The sequence below is a fragment of the Eptatretus burgeri genome, chromosome 7 (assembly GCF_056783735.1).
Source record: "Eptatretus burgeri isolate ZD-2024b chromosome 7, Ebu_testis_v1, whole genome shotgun sequence".
Taxonomy (NCBI): domain Eukaryota; kingdom Metazoa; phylum Chordata; class Myxini; order Myxiniformes; family Myxinidae; genus Eptatretus; species Eptatretus burgeri.
The window spans coordinates 98,729,678-98,751,377 of NC_140967.1; the positions used below are offsets into that span (position 1 = coordinate 98,729,678).

The 21,700-nt window shown below is 37.5% G+C and overlaps 1 protein-coding gene across 5 annotated transcripts in view; it reads right to left on the minus strand.

Annotated features, from left to right (window-relative positions):
* The window catches only part of LOC147023888 (regulator of G protein signaling 7-like), a 318,575-nt gene that overhangs the window by 70,792 nt on the left and 226,083 nt on the right, over window positions 1-21,700 (minus strand). For all 5 annotated transcript variants that reach the window (XM_085889793.1, XM_085889789.1, XM_085889790.1 and 2 more), the window contains one exon: window positions 3,345-3,409. In XM_085889793.1, the coding sequence (XP_085745919.1) occupies window positions 3,345-3,409 (65 nt within the window). The remainder of the gene's footprint in view (window positions 1-3,344; window positions 3,410-21,700) is intronic.

Consider the following 21,700-nt stretch of genomic DNA (forward strand, 5'->3'; position numbering starts at 1 on the left):
TTGTGTCATAAATAGTAATTTATCATGACGTAACAAACAAAACAAATTACATGATAAACGGTTAATATATCATAACATAACAAACAATTAAATTTAAAGAAATACAAACAATTTTTTTTTTGTTTTTTTTGGATACATTGTCAAAGCTTGTATGAGAGCGAACACCCAACGCACAGCAAGGAGGGCACAAGACAAGAGGGGTGGGAGAGGGAAGGATAAAACAGTGGGGAACCCAGACATTAGGAGGTCTGTGGAAGTGAGAGGGATGGGGCTGGGAACACGGGGTATACAAGATGGACATTACGGAGATTTCCAGGAAGGAAAGCAGAGAATTTGAAGGAGGTGGGTTTGTGGGGTGGATTAACGGAAGTAGAAAAGATCGAGATTTTGGATGGGGGAAGATAAGAGGTGGTGGTGAACTGCTGTTTTGAAGGCCTGGAGGGAAGAATGGGATTAAAGAATGTGGGAGTTTATTCCAAAGGTGGGAAAAAAACAGGAATGAAAGAGTGAAGGTCAGCAGTGATTCGTGATTTTGGTAGCTTTACCAGAAGGGGGTTGTTGGTGGACCTTGAGCACCCTGCAGAAATATGGTGGGGACATATCACAGACAGAGCAAGGGTGGGGGGAGGGGGGTGGGCACGAGACTGGAGAGGAGATGGTAGAAGACAGTTCGACCACCAACCTGCCTGCGATGAAAGAGTGAGAGAGGCCCAGAGACAGCTTCATTGTGGAAGATACCAATGATCCGAAATGCCTTGGTTTCCACAGCGTGAGGCTGAGAAAGGTGAGAAGTAGGAGCACCAGCCCAGAGGGAGAGCAGTACTCCATCAGGCTGTCGACGAAAGCTTTGTATGTGGTCAGGAGCTCAGGTGGGCTGAGGAAGGCTTTGCACGACAGAGGATTCCCAGTCGGCAACTTGTTTTGGAGGCCAGGTTGGAAATGTAGCTTTCCTGGGAAAGATCATGGCAGATTGTGAGACCCAGAAGCTTGAATGAAAGGACTTCTTCCAGAGGATTGTTGAGAAAGTAGATGTGGGGGGGGGGGGTTCTAAAGGGTCCTTTCGGTGAGACAGTGAGATTTGTCAGGATTGAAAGACAAGACATGTTCCACGTGTTAGACCAGTTTGTGATTTTACCCATATCTGCAGAGAGCGAAGAAGCTGCTGCTTGCCGGTCTGAGGGATGACAGATGGTGCGGCAGAGGGTGGAGTCATCAGCAAAGAGATAAAGAGGATTTTCCAGAGTCAGAGAGATCATTGACGAAAACCTGAAAAAGAACAGGGCCCAGAACGCTGCCTTGAGGAACTCCAGCCTGGACAGGAAGCGAGAATGAGAGAACTCCATTTAGGGCAACACAGTGGCTGCGACAGGAGAGGAAGTCTGCGATCCATGAATGGCGATGGCCTTGGATACCATAGGAAGAGAGTTTGGTGAGCAGGGCATGGTGCCAGACCGTGTAAAAAAAACGTGCGATATGTCTTGGAATATGGCTCTGATTTAATGTCTGACATTGAGTTCCTCCATCTATAATTGTGAGAGCAGAAGCAGCATATCCAGGGTAGAGTGGCATGAACTGGATCTAAATTGATGATCGGAAATCAAGCCATTGGAGAAGAGGAAGGATTTAATGTCTGAAGCGATGATGGATTCCATAACCTTGCTGATGATTGGTCTGTCATTGCAGAGATCTGTTTTTTGCACCTTTTTATGCAGGGTGGTAATTACATTATAAACAGTTAATTTATCATTTCATCACAAACTTTTAAATTCAAGCAAATACAAACAATTACATTATAAACAGCTAATTTATCATTATTAACAAACATCTAAACTCAAGCAAATCCAAACAATTATATTATAAACAGTTAATCCATCATTACATAACAAATACTGAAACTCAAACAAATACAAACAATTCTATTGTAAACAATTAATTTATCATTATGTAACAGACATTTAAACTCAAACAAATACAAACAATTATATTATAAACAGCTTATTTATCAATATATAACAAACATTTAAACTCAAGTAAAGACAAACAATGATATTATAAACAGCTAATTTATCATTTCTAAGAAACATTTAAACTCAAACAAATGCAAATATTATTTTAGAAACAGCTAATTTATCATTCTGTAACAAACTTTTAAACTCAGCAGTCACAACCAATTGCATTTGAAACAGTTAATCCATCATTATAGAACAAATATTTAAACTCAAGCAAATACAAAGAATTATATTATAAACAGTCAATTTATCATTAAGTAAAACATTTAAACTCAAACAAATACAAACAATTATATTATAAAAACTGTTTATTTATCATTACGTAATAAACATTAAAACTCATGTAAATACAAACAATTATATTATAAACAGCTAATCATAATAATACAAACCTTTAAACTCAAACAAATACAAGCAATTACATTATAAACAGTCAATTTATCATTACGTAACAAATATATAAACTCAAACAAATACAAACAATTCTATGATAAACCGTATATGTATCATTACGTAACAAACATTTAAACTCAAACAAATACAAGCATTTATATTTTTAACAGTTAATTTATCATTACAGAACAAACAGTTAAACTCAATAAATACAAACAATTACATTTTAAACAGTTGATTTGTTGTTGCGTAACTTTCAAGTAAATGCAAATATTTACATTATAAAAATCTTATTTATCATTACAAAACATACATTGAATTTCAAGTAAATACAATTACATTTTAAACAGTTAATTTTTCATTCTATAAAAAATCCATCCTCAAGGAAATACAAACTATCAGACAAGATGGTGCAGAGAAAGCATACTGACTTTGATCACTGTCTAGTCCTGTTTTGATTTTCTACATGGCTACAAACTGTCTGAATTGTGTTTCGCAGCACATCACAAAATGCGCCATCCCTCAGGTGGACATCAAATCGGGTGGCTCTTCTGCGAACATATATTATTAGATGTTAAAGATCCCACCCTGTCTTTCATGAGTTGTCACCAGCACCCAGTTTACAAATTCCATGCAAACTAATGCTGGAAAGGCAATGGTAAACCGCCCAGTATAATCATTGTCATCAATAAGACTGCTTGGGTACAGCACTGATGCTTTGTCTGCAGTCAGATGAACTGACTGACCACAATACAAACTTTGTATTACATGATTGTAAACAACCATGACAAACAGTAAATACAGATTATATTATAAACAATAAGAAAATACAAGACAGGCTGATGTACTTTAGTTTGTCTATCAAGTTTGTCCTCAATTATCATTGTACAATTCCTCCAAGAACATTGTTCACTGCAAAAGACAAAAAACTACTCGACTCACCGATTCATAGTCTGAAAGTTCCAGTCGTGCTTTATTTTGCATGGTGCGCTTGCAAAGATACACCGCTGCAAGTACATGACACAGTAAACGCACAAACAGAAAATACTCATTACGAAACGTGATATGCTGAAAAGCCATTTGCAACTGCAGAGAAACCCACCCACAATATACCATGATGATAGTTTATGATTTATCTGAGCAACTGCGACATTTTGAAATGTTCAATGATTCATGTGCACATCATTTTATCCAAGAGATAAATAGGTAAACAACCATCACAGTAAGAGGAAAAAAACACAACTGATTATTATTGTACAGTAAGAGGAAAGAAACACAACTGATTATTATTGTAATTGAATGTGATATAATAAAAGTTTAAGATGAAATCAGTGACGAATTTTCTTAGTTTTCTGATGGAACAGGATCCAAATGAATACAATTATCCACATGGAACTCTGCATTTAGGGAACTGCATCGTAGCGTAAGCCACACTTTTTATAGATAATACAGAGTTGGGTTTCTTATTGCTTGCTTTCATTTGTGGACGTTGAGGATTTAACAGCACCTCTACAAAAGAGATTGTGCGTATCATCCATCGTCTGTGGCTGGCTTAGGAGCTGCAGAAGCAATTTTAACCATCAGATAAGTTGACTGATCTTTCCATTCGTTTTCCAGCATCCAAGCCTACCCAGCTGGTTTGAAATAGAATTCAGCAAATAACTTTCCCAGTAAACACCACGTGAAGGTGGTAATAATTGGAATAATAGTCATGGTAGGGACTGACAGGATGGTTCAGAGGTCTCCCACTTGTCTTTGAGCTGTCGAGCCTGGATTTGATTCTCGACCCCACAATAAACTCTGATTGGTGCTTTGCAAGCAGGATGGGCTTTGCCTCACAAGGCATGCTATCCTTCGGATGGACTAAGCTGGGTATCCCATCTGCTAGCATTAGCTGGTGTACATTAAATATCTTATGGTTTGTCCAAGGCTTAAGGTCAGGGTCCAAGGCAATGGAAAATCAATAAGGGTTAGGGTCAGGGTGTCAGTGGAGGATCAATGGAGTTTCTAAGGCATCCATGCATATGAATGGGGAAAAGGGGGGAAACTCTCTGAATCAACCTCGGAAAAGCCCTAAACAGGAGACCGATTCCTCCCCCCCCCCCCCCTCTCTGACTCAAGGCCTATTGAGCACATGTTAAATTGAGACTTACTGATTTCCTTTTATATTTTCATTCCACTCAAAGAGTGATCCAACGAATATTTGTCCATGTTCTATTCGAGGTAATAAATTAATTTTCCGATTTCATTCATCACCATCGAGTATATTCGCAAATATTATTTTAGAACTTAGTTCTTGGTTTATATGTCTTTGTTGAGCAGAAATAAAATGATAAACTTCTCTCAATGCTCTTCTTTGACCACCTCCTGATCCACATATCATTTTGAGATTGTAGTAAATTGTTTTTCCATTGTTCAATCGATAACCATCAAAGTTTTCAGTCCATTCAAGGATATTATTTTTTTTCCTTTACATCCTCCAACTTATTGGTTAACGAAAAAATATTTTTCACGAAAAAAATAAGTGACCACTATATTAGCCATTGTTGTGTGTCTGTCTGCCTGTCTAGTTGTTTGTCATATATAGTGATCCCACCTCTCCGACCAAAAAATATTGTCATGCTACCTCTCAAAGTTTGGGCGGTCGTATGATTTTTGCCAAAATTCGAAATTTTCTAAGTTCGTGACCTTGTGATGAAAATGAAAAATCGAACTCCATGGGGCTATGCAGGTGCCATTGGGCTAACCAAATATCGAAACCCCTGCCAAGTTCGACAAACCCCTCGGAGAAGATGGATTTTTATGTCAAAATCGCAATTTTCTAAGTTTGTGGCCTTGACCTTGGAACGAAAATGAAAAATCGAGCTCCGTCGGGCTATGCAGGTGCCATTGGGCTCACCAAATACCGAAACCCCTGCCAGATTTGACAAACCCCCTAGGAGAAGATGCAAATTGAAATTGGCTACCCCCTAAAAACACAATTCGCAATTTTCTCAGTTCGTGACCTTGTGGCCTTGACCTTGGTATGAAAATGAAAAATCAAGCTCCATGGGACTATGCAGGTGCTATTCGGCGAACCAAATACCGAAACCCCTGCCAGATTCGACAAACCCCCTCAGAGAAGATGCAAATTGAAATCGGCTACCCCCTAAAAACACGTTTTTTGGGCGTGGCTCCACCCATAATGGGCACCCCACGCCCATTCTCAGGAAAACACAACTAGATCATGATATAAACCTCCCACCAAAATTTTATCAGGATCGGGTCAAAACCCACGGAGTTCTGCTCAGAACAGACAGACAGACAGACACACACACACACACACACACACACACACACACACACACACACACACACACACACACACACACACACACACACACACACACACACACACACACCAATAACAAATATAGTGGTCACTTACTTTTTCGTGAACCAATAGAAATACTTAATAGTCATACATTAATGACTTTGACAAGTGAAGAATTGATGTTCAGATATAAATAGGTTTATCCATGTCAATACTCTCTTTTTTCAAATCTTCTTCTTCTTCTTTCGGCTGCTCCCCTTAGGGGTCGCCACAGCGAATCATCCGTATGATCCGCATAGTGATTTGGCACATGTTTTACGCCGGATGCCCTTCCTGACGCAACCCTTGTCGCCTCTTACGACACAGGGATCTGGTACACCACACCTATTCTAACCGGGGTATACACCGGCCCAGTACACTGGTACTCATTTCGCCGACCTCAGAAGGATGACAGGCTGAGTCAACCCCCTGGTGCATTAATTCAGTGGCCCAACGGGGCTTGAACTCAGGACCTTTTGGATCCCAAGCCGCTGCCCGAACCACTGCGCCAACACCAGGCTACTCTCTTTTTTCAAATGACGAGCACAAAAGTTCTCTGAAAACACCTCCGCTTGTTCAAAACTTGGTCTATTAATTAACTTTGAAGCCTGTTTCCAAGATGTAGCAAGTCTTATGTTTTGTTGATTCCTAACATTTTCCATAGTCTTTCCAAATACAGCATTATTCATGAATTTATAAAAGTCCTCAAAATCTGTTTTTACTTCTGTTCTCCTTTTTGTATTAAAATCAATATATTTCTTTAACTAAAGACTTTTTAAATTTCAAAATTCGATGAATTTTTCTCACTCTCAACTCAGCAGATAAATATTGTCTCAAGTTCCTTTGATGTAAAACATAACTTTCTTTATCATTTAATGTTGTCAGTAGTTTTTCTGGAGATTTACCTTTTAAATTAAATGACTGTTGGTAATCACTTAACCATTCTTTTCTTGGACTGTCTTTATCAGGGGTATAAGGTAGGTCTTTATGTTTGTTATGAAGTTCTTCTGGATATTTTAAATCAACCTCAAAATAATATCCAACTTCAGCTTCATCCAATTCTTTTTGAGAGGAGATAACAATGTCAAGCGAAACTTTTTCATAATGTTTTTCTTTAACCCATTTAAGTTTTCCATAAGGTAAAGATTGAGACAGAGCCCACCCATACAAATTGTTAGGATCATAATACATCAAGTAAGAGTTGTCCTCATTCTTATTATAATCAGGAAGATATTTGCTATTTTCTTTAGCATATCTCTTGGAACATACTTGAGATATTCCTCCTCATTTAGCCTTCTCTATCATTAAAAGCATATCTATATTGATCACTGATTAATTCCAAATTTTGTTTTGTCATTTTTAACATAGAACTCCAAGACAAGCCCAGGGTTGTGTAATAGTGAAGGGGGTCAATCCATAACAACTTTTATTATGACAGACTGTTCTAAAAGTTTCAAACATATCAACCAATAACAATACATCAGTTTCAAGATACAAATCATGATATTCTACAAGATTCTTTATATTAAACTTCCCCCAAACCTTTTTAGCTTGTGTGTAAATCTCTTTCGGAAATATGAGTTTTATTCAACTTGCCATAGAAACTTTCCCTTGAAGGAAGTTGTGTTTCTTTAAACTTCTCAAATTAATCCATGTAGTCATACAGATATATTCCCTTTTGTGATAAGAGATCAATCTCTTCTTGATTCAAGAAATTTGATTTGAGTTTGGAAAGTTTTTAATATTTGATGCTAATTTACATAATGGACTTGCCATAAACTTGTATGTGTCAAGAAATCTGATATGGGGTATGGGGGATGTATGAATTGTTTTTGTGAATGAGATATATTTTTGATCTGTGTTAGGAATGGCAGAAATATCTCCAGATGTCTTTGAAAGTTCATTTCTAAATAAATGTGTGTCATCGTGAGTGTAGTTGTGTAGAAAGACAGGAATAAAATTCGGAGGCTTGTAATTAAGATTACAACGGGAATGAGCTGGACCTCTATATTTACCAGTAAGATGACAGTGATCCCGAACCTTGACGTCTCCCTCAATTTTCTCCTCACAAATATGACAGATACTGTTCTTTCTAAATTCCTTTTTCTCTCCCTTTGTTAATACCATTGGTTTATAGGTTTTCACCATTGTTTCTCTTTGTCTTATACGGGTCTTTTTCCAATCGTCTTACAAACTCCTCTGAGGCATCTTCCCCACTATAAAGTTCTAACTTGTTGTATTCATCACCAACAGATGATTTAATATAATAACAGAAACCACAAGGAGTATGTTTTTGATATTTATTTGTGTATGATTTATCTGGATTTGGAGAAACTGTATCTTTCTTTTCAAGGATACTTTCAAAATCAGTATATACGACAAACGGATGTTTTATAGATTTGTTAAAATCTTTGAATGATATGTTTGAACCTGCTTTTGGTAAATTGATTACGGTTGATTTATGATTACTACAATATTTCGAATGTTGATTTAATCGTTCTTTTGTGTGAAAGGAGTTGAGACATCTCTTACAAGGATACGTTTTACATTTTCTCTTATATAGTTGTGATTTGGTTAATCTTGATAAATTTTTGATGAAAGCATAATGTGATTTTTCTTTTGAGGTAAAGTGGAGAAGGTCAATGTGTGTTTAATCATTTTTATAGTTGTTTGAAATTTTTAATATCTGAACTTTGTTTGTATCTGTTAATCCATAAACATTAACAGATAGATTATTCATTTTCTCAAATTTAGGAATATCTCTCAATGATATTGGAAACTTTAAATCTTTAACATTTAATGTATTCTCATATTTGTTATAATGTTACACCTTTTCAGGATTCCATTGTGGAGGATGATCCTGCTGCTGCATTTTTATATTTCTGCTTTCTGCATAGACATATAGTTTTATCTTATAGAAACCCTAACAGCTTTCTGAGAAAGAACAAACCATGGAGAACATTTATTATCTTTGTTTTGAATATTATCAACCGCTTTCTTTAGTTTTATCTCTTAGGTAAATCAATATAAGAAGAAGCTTGAAGAGGATATGATTTTAAGATGTGTATATCTGAAAAGATTATTTTTGTAATAGTAAATCCACTACCTACTGGAGTGTTATCAACATCTTGTTCTCGTCTCTGGAGTTCATCGTACACATCACATCTTACAAAATATTGAAATGATGAGATAAAGTGAGGGTTTGTCCCCATATAGGGAGTAGTTTCATTGTCTTGTCTTACCATATTCATTTTTACTCCCATATGAAACTTAAAAGTTTTCATTTCACTTAATGTGTTTTTAATTAGTTTCAATACTTTGTTTAACCATATCAACAGCTTCCATGATTGGAGATTGTTTCGTTTTCAAGACCCTGGACCATCTTATTTTTATATGCCCTTTGAATGCCACATCAGTGTTTTCAATGGAGAATTTAGCTTCCCTTTCTTCATTGTTCTTGTGTTTGTGTGATTGAAGGTGTTTATTATAATTTTTTTTGAAGAATATCATTATCACATCTATCACAATGTTTTGTTTCTTGGTCAAGTGGAGATATTTGTCTGAAAATATTGAATGTGTTTGTTGGTTTGAAGGTGTTTTTTTATAACATTCATATTCGTGATTACAAACATCCCAGTGTGTTGTTTTCACCATATTTATATATTAAAACTTTGCTTGAAATAAAATTTTATTGATGAAAATTTCGTTTAATTTATTGGTGAATCTGTGCTTAAAACTATTTTTTCCTGCAACTTTTTTCACTCAATCAATACAATGTATCAAGACACAAAAGACAAGTTTCAATCAATCTTCATTTGTAAAAGATACTGAGAAATATGTCAAGGATGTAAAATTGAACAAAGATAAATATAACAACTATTGGATGAAAACAATTATGGTGAATAATATGAGTTCTTCAATTTCCTTCAGTGGAAGGGCTTTTAATATATCTGGAAGAGCATCAATTAAAGTAGCTCGAACAAAAGTTTCTCCTCTCCTTCTGGCAATATATTCAAAACGAGAAAAAGCAATGAAACAAGAAAAAGTATCAAAAAAGAAAAACCTTATGGATGAAGCTTTCGAAAGAAAAGATAAGACCATCTGCAATATGCAAGGAGAAATTTGTATTTTTTCAACAACCCGAAAGATGTAAATCCTGATGAAATAAAGAACGTTAATATATCAGGTGAAATGACATTTTGTTCAATAGTAGTTAAGGATCATTTTAAAATTACCTTTAATATAAAACAATGTAGTAATTGAATCTGTTAATGAAAAAAAAGTACATAGATGTCGATGGTAATGTTTTTTTCTACTAATTAAATACGAGTCATTATTCAACTGAAGATTTTGAAGATCATGAGAGTGATGACAGTTATGATACCGAGACTTTGTGTTCAAATGATAGTTATGAAAGTAGTTTTATAGATGATTGTGAAAGTACCAAAGATGATACTGAAGATGAATTTTAGTTTTAGTAAAGTTTTGCTAGATTATGAGCCTCTTGAATTCCCTGATTCTCCATATGACAAATTTGAGAATTGTCCTGTGTGTGAAAGACGGGGATTAAACACAGAGTCAAAAGCCTATAAACAATGTATATTCTGTGATTATCTTCTAATTAATGATAATAAAAAATATAAAAAGGAAAATAATTCTTTTAGATTTGCACCAAAAATGAATTACTTTACAAGATTGATTAGAGAAATGAATGTAAAGTATGAGGGTGATAACACACCTTTCCTTTCAATGGAACAAACAATGTATTACAGAAATGTTCAAAGGATTGTTGTCATACATTATTCACGATTGTCATTTTCAGGGAAATATCAACACAAGATATTGTATAAATAAAAGCCTGGTGTTGGCGCAGTGGTTAGGGCAGCGGCTTGGGATCCAAAATGTCCTGAGTTCAAGCCCCGTTGAGCCACTGAATTAATACACCAGGGGGTTGACTCAGCCTGTCATCCTTCCGAGGTCGGCGAAATGAGTACCAGTATACTGGGTCGGTGTATACCCCGGTTAAAAGAGGTGTACCATATCCCTGTGTCGTAAGAGGCGACCAGGGTTGTGTCAGGAAGGGCATCCGGCGTAAAACATGTGCCAAATCACTATGCGGATCATAATGGATGATCCGCTGTGGCGACCCCTAACGGGAGCAGCCGAAAGAAGAAGAAGAAGAAGAAGAAGATATTGTATAAATAAAATAATGGATTATCTTGAAATTAAACCTGAACTTCGGATAAAATATAGAGTTACTAAAAAAGCCAATAATATATTAAATAACCTGTTTTCTAAATATAAGAATGAATGATTTTTTTACCCATTTGGGAAAATAGATAAAATTTAACCATAAAAATCTTCCAAATTCATTAAGATGTCTCATAGTTGGTTCAAGCGGATGCGGAAAAACCTGCTTACTTTTAAAGATGCTCCTTACTCCCAACTTTTTAGATTATCATAATTTAATAATTTTCACAAAGTCAAGTTTTCAACCTGAGTATCAACTACTCTCACAAGGTTGTAATGCTGGTGTGCAAAAAGAAGATACAATTGGTTTATTTAAACTTCAAAACAAATGAAATGATAACAACATTGAAGATATAATACAACTATTTTGTGATACACAGAGATATAAAAAGAAATCAAAACTTATAACTTGTATTCTGAGTGATAATACGGATGATATACCTTCACCCCAAGATTTGGATAAATCAAAAAAGAACCTCGTTATCTTTGATGATTGTGTTAATGAGAGAAACCAAACGGTAATGGACAGCTACAACACAAGAGGGGGACATTCTTCTTGTAATTGTATTTATCTTAGTCAATCATACTTTCAACTCCTTCGTCGTTCCATAAGAAACAATGCCAATACTTTTATTTTATTCAAGTTAAATTCAATAGATATAAACTCAATAGATGTATGCCCCAGTTAGAATAGGTGTACCATATCCCTGTGTGTCGTAAGAGGCGACCAGGGTTGCGTCAGGAAGGGCATCCGGCATAAAAACCTATGCCAAATCATTATGCGGACAACAAAACGAATTTCCATACCGGATCGGTCGAGGCCCGGGTTACCAACGACTGCCACCGGTACCGGTGGTCAGCAGGGTACCAGTGGAAATTGTGCTACTGCTGGGCGAAGGAGGAGAAGGAGACGGGGAAGGCGAGTCTGGAGGCAGTGGGAGAGGGGAAGGGTAGAAGTGTGAAGGTGAGAGTTGGAACTCTGAATGTTGGGACGATGACTGGCAAAGGGCGAGAGTTGGCTGATATGATGGAGAGAAGAAAGGTGGACATACTGTGTGTACAAGAGACCAAGTGGATGGGGAGTTAGGCTAGGAGCATTGGAGGTGGTTTCAAACTGTTCTACCATGGTGTAGATGGGAGGAGAAATGGTGTTGGGGTAATCCTGAAGGAAGATTATGTCAAGAGGGTTTTGGAGGTGAGGAGAGTGTCTGACCGAGTGATGTGTGTGAAGTTGGAAATTGAAGGGGTGATGATGAATGTCATCAGTGCATATGCCCCACATATGGGGTGTGAGATGGAGTATAAAGAAGATTTCTGGAGTGAGTTAAATGAAGTGGTGGAGAGTGTATCCAAGGATGAAAGAGTGGTGATTGGAGCAGATTTCAATGGGCATGTTGGGGAAGGGAATAAAGAGGATGAGGAGGTGATGGGGAGGTACGGTCTCAACAAGAGAAATGTGGAAGGGCAAATGGTGGTAGAGTTTGCAAAAAGAATGGAAATGGCGGTGGTAAACACGTATTTCAAGAAGAAGGAGGAACACAGGGTGACATACAAGAGTGGAGGAAAGTGCACACAGGTGGATTACATCTTAAGTAGGAGATGCAACCTGAAAGAGATTAGTGACTGTAAGGTTGTGGCAGGGGAGAGTGTAGCTCGACAGCATCGATTGGTGGTCTGTAGGATGACTTTAGAGGTGAGGTTGAGGAAGAGAGTGAGGGCTGAACCAAGGACCAGATGGTGGAAGCTGAAGGAGGAAGACTGTTGCGTGAAATTTAGGGAGGAGGTGAGACAGGCGTTGGATGGTGGTAAAGATGGGTGGGATGATTGGGCAACGACAGCAGAAGTTGTGAGGGAGATAGCTAGGAAGGTACTTGGTGTGACATCTGGACAGAGGAAGGAAGATAAGGAGACTTGGTGGTGGAATGAGGAAGTACAGGAAAGTATAAGGAAAAAGGGGTTGGCGAAAAAGAAGTGGGATAGTCAGAGAGATGAAGAAAGTAGGCAGGAGTACAAGGAGTGGCAGCGAAAGGCAAAAAGAGAGGTGGCAAAGGCCAAGGAAAAGGCATATGATGAGCTGTATGAGAAGTTGGATACAAAAGAAGGGGAAAAGGATTTATACCGATTGGCAAGACAGAGGGACCGAGCTGGGAAGGATGTGCTGCAGGTTCGGGTGATAAAGGACGCAAATGGGAATGTGCTGACAAGCGAGGAGAGTGTGTTGAGAAGGTGGATGGAGTACTTTGAGGAGCTGATGAATGAAGAAAATGAGAGAGAGAGAAGGTTGGAAGAGGTGGAGATAGTGAATCTGGAAGTGGGGTGGATCAGTAAGGATGAAGTGAGGACTGCTATGAAGAAGATGAAAAGTGGAAAGGCGGTTGGCCCAGATGGTATACCAGTGGAGGCATGGAAGTGCTTAGGAGAGATGGCAGTGGGGTTGTTAACCAGATTGTTTAATAAAGTCTTGGAAAGTGAGAGGATGCCGGAGGAGTGGAGATTAAGTGTACTGGTTCCGATTTTCAAGAATAAGGGTGATGTGCAGAGCTGTGGAAATTACAGAGGGATAAAGTTGTTAAGCCACACCATGAAGTTGTGGGAAAGAGTAGTGGAAGCTAGGTTGAGAGGAAAGGTGACGATTTGTGAGCAGCAATATGGGTTTATGCCAGGAAAGAGCACCACTGATGCAATGTTTGCTTTGAGAATGTTGATGGAGAAGTATAGGGAAGGCCAGAAGGAGTTACATTGTGTGTTTGTGGATTTAGAGAAAGCTTATGATAGGGTGCCAAGAGAGGAGTTGTGGCATTGGATGAGGAAGTCAGGAGTGGTGGAGAAGTATGTGAGGATCGTGCAGGATATGTATGAGGACAGTGTGACAGCGGTGAGGTGTGCGGTAGGAATGACAGACCGGTTTAAGGTAAAAGTGGGATTGCACCAAGGATCGACTCTGAGCCCTTTCCTGTTTGCAATGGTGATGGACAGGTTGACGGACGAGATCAGACTGGAGTCCCCATGGACTATGATGTTCGCGGATGACATCATGATCTGTAGGGAGAGTAGGGAGCAGGCTGAGGTGAGCCTCGAGCGGTGGAGGTACGCACTGGAGAGAAGGGGAATGATAGTCAGTCGGAGTAAGACGGAGTACATGTGCGTAAATGAGAGGGAGGGTGGTGGTATGGTGCGGTTGCAAGGAGTTGAGGTGGGGAAGGTGGATTGGTTTAAATACTTGGGATCAACTGTCCAAAGTAACGGAGAGTGTGGGAGAGAAGTGAAAAAGAGAGTGCAGGCAGGATGGAGTGGGTGGAGAAGAGTTTCAGGAGTGATTTGTGACAGAAGGGTAGCTGCAAGAGTGAAGGGGAAAGTATATGAGACGGTAGTGAGACCAGCTATGTTGTATGGTTTGGAAGCGGTGGCACTAACAAAAAGACAGGAAGCGGAGCTGGAGGTGGCAGAGTTAAAGATGCTGCGATTCTCGTTGGGAGTGACGAGGATGGATAGGATAAGAAATGAGTATATTAGAGGGACAGCGCAGGAAGGACGGTTTGGAGACAAAGTGAGAGAGGCGAGATTGAGATGATTTGGAGATGTGCACAGGAGGGAAGCGGAGTATATCGGGAGAAGGATGTTGAAGATGGAGCCGCCAGGCAGGAGGAGAAGAGGAAGGCCAAAGAAGAGGTTCATAGATACGGTGAGGGCGGACATGCGGGTGGTTGGAGTGTCAATGGAAGATGTGGAGGATAGAGTGAAATGGAGACGGTTGATCTGCTGTGGCGACCCCTAACAGGAGCAAGCCGAAAGAGGAAGAAGAAGAAGAAATTCAATAGATATAAACAATTTTTAGAGAGATACTTGTTCTACATTATGTAGTAAAAGGAATTTGGGGATTATATGAAGCACACGACTGAAAAATATAAATATATTGTTGTGAAACAAGATGAGATACATTTTTAAATTTTATAAACAATTACATATATAAATGACAACTATTATTATAAATCTTGTGGGTAAATCTGCTTCTGGAAAAAAACTTTCATAAATCAAGGTTCTTGTATAGTACAAATGAGAATATTTTAAATATGATTAAAAAACAGCCCGTGATATGCATTGTATCTACAAAAACCAGAGCAATAAGACCTGGAGAAGTAGAAGGTAAAGATTATTACTACATTTCAGTGGAGGAACATATGCAATTGAGGAATGAAGGTCCAATATTTGAGGAGGTTTCTCTTGGTACAATAAAATATTCACATTGTAAGAGAGTTAAAGAAACTAAAATCTGGTGGTCTTGGGATATTAAAAACTAATCCAGAAGAATATTAGAATATTAGATATTTCTATTATTTTTTCTAATATTAAAAACTAAAACAAATTATTTTGATCAACCATTGGACATGGAAAATAAGGATGATGGAGTATATATTGATCTGCTGGACTCTCTTATTTATAGGGTTAGTCTTTCTGGTAAAAGTAGGAAGAATGAGAAGGAGAAACACATTATTCAAGCTTTAAGTATCCTTGGTTCAGGTGTTAGTTTTCTTCCAAATGACCCATCACAATTAGTTAATCGACTGCTATTGTTGATAGGGAGTAAGAAGGCTGGAAATAACAATTGTTTTAATGAAGCATAAGCCATTTAAGACCAGTTGATGAACATGAAAATAATTAATAAATGTCAATAAAGACATTTTATCTCATATTAAATAAGATGAGAAGCACAATCCTTAGTTTTAATTTCACAAGCGACCACACATCTTCATTCCCATACCCACTACAACTTGACACAACAAAAGAATATGAGTCTTTATTGTCCATGGAAACTTATAATACCTTATTTAATATTGTTGAAGATTCGGCGGCACTTAAAAGCACCGCCGTCTCAGGAGTTATAATGCCGGCTAGTTCGGCACAGGTCTCGGGTCACGCGCCTCAGATCACGATACCAAAGTACACCTGGGCCGTACCAGTTGGGGATACAGACCCCGGCTATGGACTGGGTTCATCAGAGACCGAGCGAAGTCTGCCAGTCCGTAGCCCGTTTTGGTTTTATATACAAATCGGGCGGATTGTTCCTCGGCGCGACAAGAATAAATTCAAAGCGGAAACTTTCATACGAGTCAGCCAGAGTTATTGGGGAGACATCGGGGAAACACGACACAAGCAAAGCATTCACGACAATGTGATAATTAACCTATAAAACCCGCTCTTATCTAGGAAGCTACGGATACGGGTTTCGAAGGGGGCCCTAGCAAAATAAACCTTAGGCCTGGCCACATGCAGACAAGACACGGAGTACTTGGTGGTGCCTCATGGACGAGAGGAAAAGTGTCGAAGGCACAAATGTGGCTCGTGAGAAGCCGATGTCAACGGATTTGAGTGCCCAAGCTCGAGCATGCAGCGTGGCAAGATGGTGACGACGTCCTTTTGTGTCACCGCTCACGCACCAGCCTCGGCGCGTCCAGTCCCCCGTAAGGTCAACGGCACAAGACAGTCAGATCTATGGTGGGTTCCTGCTGGTTTCTCACAAGGTCCAGTATGCGAATCCAGGCCTGGCCCATACACCAGACTAGGCCAAATCTGGGTGTTAGACTCTGCATGCTGGGTCCATGGCCGAGGAGGAACAGCCGGCCAAACCACTCTTCACAAAGCAGATCCCTGACTGACCAAACCACTCTTCACAAAGCAGATCGCCGACCGACAAAGCAGCTCCTCTCGAAGCAGATCGCCGACTCACAAAGCAGTCAGTTCCTTTTGCCTTTTTGGGGCGGGCCTTACGGACCGCCTCCGGGACCCGTGATTGGTCCATTGCTCGAGACTGCAGCAGCTCTCTGCCAATGGGTTGCCGGCAGATTCTCAAGGTGCCGGGTGGGGGCTGGTTAGGAGGGGGGAAGGAAGAAGAAGACACCTCTCGGCACACCACCACTGTATGAACAATGGACAGCCTGCTACACCTCCCGACACACATGTAACGTCCGATTACCAAACAACCTGGCTAAACATGCATTTAAGTGGGGATCTGGGCTCATCCTATATTTAAAACCCACTAAGGGCCCATTTCCACAACAATATAACCGAGAAAAATAACAAGTTTAGTTATAATCTGGGAAGTGGATACAAAACGATAACAGTGAAACTGTTATCGTTTTGTATCAAAATATGTAAGAGCATGAGATTTTTCAAATATCTTCTGAAATTGTTCGTCTCATGAAAGAACAGGGTGATGAACCAAAAATATAGTTAGAGATATTCAAAAACATACTTCAAAATCATCGATTAAACTTAAAAATAACTACAAGGTTGATTTCACAATTGATAATTCATTTAGAGAGCTATTGGGTTTCTCCTCAAAAAAAATTGAAACTAATGGGATGTTTTACAGTGATAATGTCATTCAAATATACTCAGTAATAAATTCAGTATTAATTCACTGTGATTTCATTGATGGTGCTTATAATGATGGAATAAGAACAAATACAATATTTTCATTCAGCGCATACTCAACCCCAATTGGTTATAAATTCAATATGGAACCCAAAAATCTGGTTTACCTGCCTGTGTCAGGAAAAAAACATATACAGAGTAAATTTTAGGATAACCGACCAAGATAATCACATGATTTCTTTCAATGGAGAAATTATATCCATCAGAATTCACCTACATGAAGTTTTCCAATAAATAAATACGATGGTTATTGTGAGGAAACACGAGTTGGGAAAATATAAAATAACTAGTAAAGGTGCCTGTCTTCGACGGGCATCACTGGCAAACATATGGTAAAAGACAGATAGCATGAATGTATTTTAAACAATATATTATATCATTTTTATCCATCGATTATCATTCAAGTTTTCCACTTCGATGACATTACCACGTAGTTTAGTGACTATACAACGTGTACCATTCGTGAGTTCCGGAGGATCCATAGAGCGCATTAAAATTACAGGGCACCCTACTTTAAAGTGATCCAAAAGGCTGGATCAGTTTCGTCTACATATTCATATCTTGTAGATTTTAGCTGGTCAGAAAGTCATGGTTTTGTGAAGAAACTACGGCACATGGAAAGTGCAAATTAGTCAGGTATGAACTCAACTGTTTTCTCCCCAAATGGAGCGTGATTCTATGAGCCGAACTCATCTTAGTGGTCCTCTAAAAAATGGGAAACATTTTTATTTCTTTTTTGTGAAATAATTCCTCCCATTTTGCAAATGGAGAACATGAACTGTTTAACTACCATAATCATCAAAACGAATTTTGAGGAGCCTCTTAAGGAAGACAATAATATCATTACTATATATGTCAAAGCTTGTTTCATTTCATGCAGTAACAAAAATCTGATAGTGGAACAAAGAAAGGGGCATGCCGAAATATTAATATAGATTACAGGGGATGGGACGTTCATTTCCCCATACTAAAAGGGTGAAGGAATGCATCTTGGAAGAGGATACTATAAACCTAAGAGACAAAGGGGTGTAGGACATCAATTTCGAAAAAAGGAGATGGGATAATTGATACTCTCATGGGTTATAGGTTCAACTATCCTAAAACATAAAGACCTAATTGTTTCAACTGCTTCTGTTGTGGGAAATGCAGTGGGTGCTATAAAGAGTATAAAAGATGCCCAAAAGGAATCTCATAAATTACAAGCAATAAAAGAACTTAAGAAAGGCAAAACTCAGTTGTCTCCCCAAGAACGACAGAAAATAATTCAAATACTTGGGTCAGGGTTTCAAAAGTTTTAACATCTTTTTTCCTAAATAAATACAAGTATGGAAGCAATTGATAGTATTTATGATTTGGATGATACCATTGTCATCTCAAACTCCACTAAAAAAAAAGATTATATTACTTCAAGGTAAATGCAATAACTGGAACAGACTGGAATGCAAAAGGAACAAAAAGTTTTGAAATAAATAATCAACAAACTCATTTGAATCTATCTGAAAGTTTCCTGTTGTGTAAATTTACATTCACCAAGGCTGCGACTAACACAAATGCTACACTCGTAAATGATTTCTTCTGGAAAAATGTTTGATAGTGTTTGTTTTTACAATGGAACACAAGAAGTTGAAGCGGTGATTATGCCTTTGCTGCATCTGAAATTTACACTATATTCATTTGGTGATAGAATGGGAAAGGGGGCTGTCGAAGGTTTTATTCCTGATACATCAACGGGAATAAACACAGACCCTGGATATAGTCAAATGAAAAGAATGTAGAGTGATGATTCAAAAGCAGGTAATAGTTTTACTGTGGCAGTTCCTCTTAAAAGGTATATTTGGATTTTGTGATCATGATAAAGTTCTGCATGGTCTTAAAATTAGATTTCAACGACAAAGGAATGATAATGAAAATAGATTAATTTTTGGTGTTGGCAATGCTTTTGCTGCTCAGAATTAATTTTAATTGATGAAATGAGTTGGTATATTAGTGAATATACTCCTAATCTTAAAACAGAAGAGATGTTGAATGGAAGACTTAACTCAATGAAACCACTCAATGTATCATACCTTAAAAGATGTCAACACATTAAACTGAACCATATTGGGTGATAATGCTAAGGTGAAACAACTTCACGTTTCTCTGAATGGAACATTTTATCTACGAGATAGATTGGAAATTAATTTGGAAAAAATGATTATGCTGAAGCATACAAGTCTTACCAAAAGGTATGTGAAAGCAATGGAAATAAAGAACCTATTTTGGATATGACAGCATTTAAAAGTTTGTATACAATCTATGCGTTTGACCTGAGTGCTCAAAAGGAAACTATAAAGTCTAATTGAGTGGATATTTCCCTATACATTGAAAGAGGACAGAATGAAGAAGTTGATACATATCGTTTGCTTTTGGAAGAAACAGAATTACAGATAATGGTGTTTGATTAGTCTCACATAATTTTTTTTGTTAAATAAATGAGTGGTAAAGTACCAACTGGGGTATATGTTAATCAAATCAATCTTCATAAACTATCATCTTGTGTTCAAAATCAAAAGCCTTGGACGATCAACGTTAATACAATTCAGAGAAAAGAAGCAGTAAAAATTGATGTTTTGCTCACAGGAGAACAGGTAAAAATCTTGAACGATACTGGTTCACTTAAAATTAAAATGTCAAAACCAATGTTGAAGAAATATTCAATAAGAGAGACAAATGGAGGAAATTCTCCCATTTCTAATTCCTTTATTTGCTGGTTTAGGTGCGGCTGGAGCATTGACGGGTGGTATTTCAGCAGCGGTGAAAGCTTTCAACGAAAGGAAGGCTCAACTCCGGGCTCAAAAAGAATTGGAAAGACATAACAAAGAGTTGGAGAAACAAATTAGTGAAAGTGGTGTAATTTTAGATTTTGCTGAAAAACTTGAAAGTCTGCCTGTAAAAGTGAGATTGTAAGTTGGAGATATGCTTTCTTCTATCGCACAAGCAGGTGTAAAATTAACTAAAAGGGGTAATGGATTATATCTTTCTTATAAATAAATGAGCATTGATGAGTGGTTTAAAGAATACAACATCAAATTTAGAACTTGCCAAATATTGTAAGAAATAAAAAATTCATGATGTGGTTATTTGTATGAGAGATTAATTAACAAACGTGTCTAAACATACAAAGAATATTATTATGAACTTAGAAGATAGTAATCAGAACGGTTCTCATTGAGTTTGTAATTTTAATAGTCAAGATAAATATTATTTTGATAGTTTTGTTCTTCCACCACCTGTTGAAGTTATAAAATTCTTGCAGAATGGTGTTTGATATACATTTCAAGTCCAAGAATTAAATTCCAAGTGTTGTGGTCAATTATGTCTGTTTGTGTTATTTCAACTCAACAAAAATAAAAATTTGAATGACATTATTTTAATCTAATATAAATGACATGTTGGTAAAGATAGTTCTATCTTTGGTGTATCCCAATAACTGGATATTGATTTATCAAATTATTACACAAAGGCACAGGCTGAACGACAGAAATATAGTAAAACAAAAAATATTGATATGACAAATGCTTATGAATTAATAAATTATCCAAGCCCGACTGACACGAATGACTTGGTGAGATTAAGTGATTTATCACAATATATATCCTGAAATAAAACAGCTGTGTATTCCAAAGATACAGAAGTGTTGATTTTATCTCCAGGTCATACAGAATTCACAGTTCCAATTCATATAAATTATTATAAAGAAGGGCGTATTGTTTGTATGAGAATAGAACAATGGTGGTATGATATGAATGATTTAGGGTATAAATGGTCATTTAAAATTGACCGAGAAGACTTGGAACAATTAAATCAGTCTCGTAAGGAAGAATATTATCCACTTGGTGCCGAGTTTTGTGGAAGCACGATTACTAAACAACAAATAAAAGAATTTAATAAGGGTAAATTTAATAATGGTTTTGCCCTAGTTTATATCATGAAAACACAAAGAACAGGATTATATACAGTATAATAAGTAAGGAAATACAAAATGATTTAACTATGGGAAGATGGGGAGGTGTTTCATGTCATAATATTAATCTGTCATATTTCTAATACATAAATGACAGCAAGAAGGCTTCAAGAAAATGATCATTTCTATGTCCAAGCATACCTTCAAGAAAAGGTTATTCGGTATTTTAATAAAAATGTTCTACAACATAAGAATGAGGTATTTTCAATTAAAAAAATTGGTTTAATACTGATGTTAATGAACCAACCACTTTGGAATGAA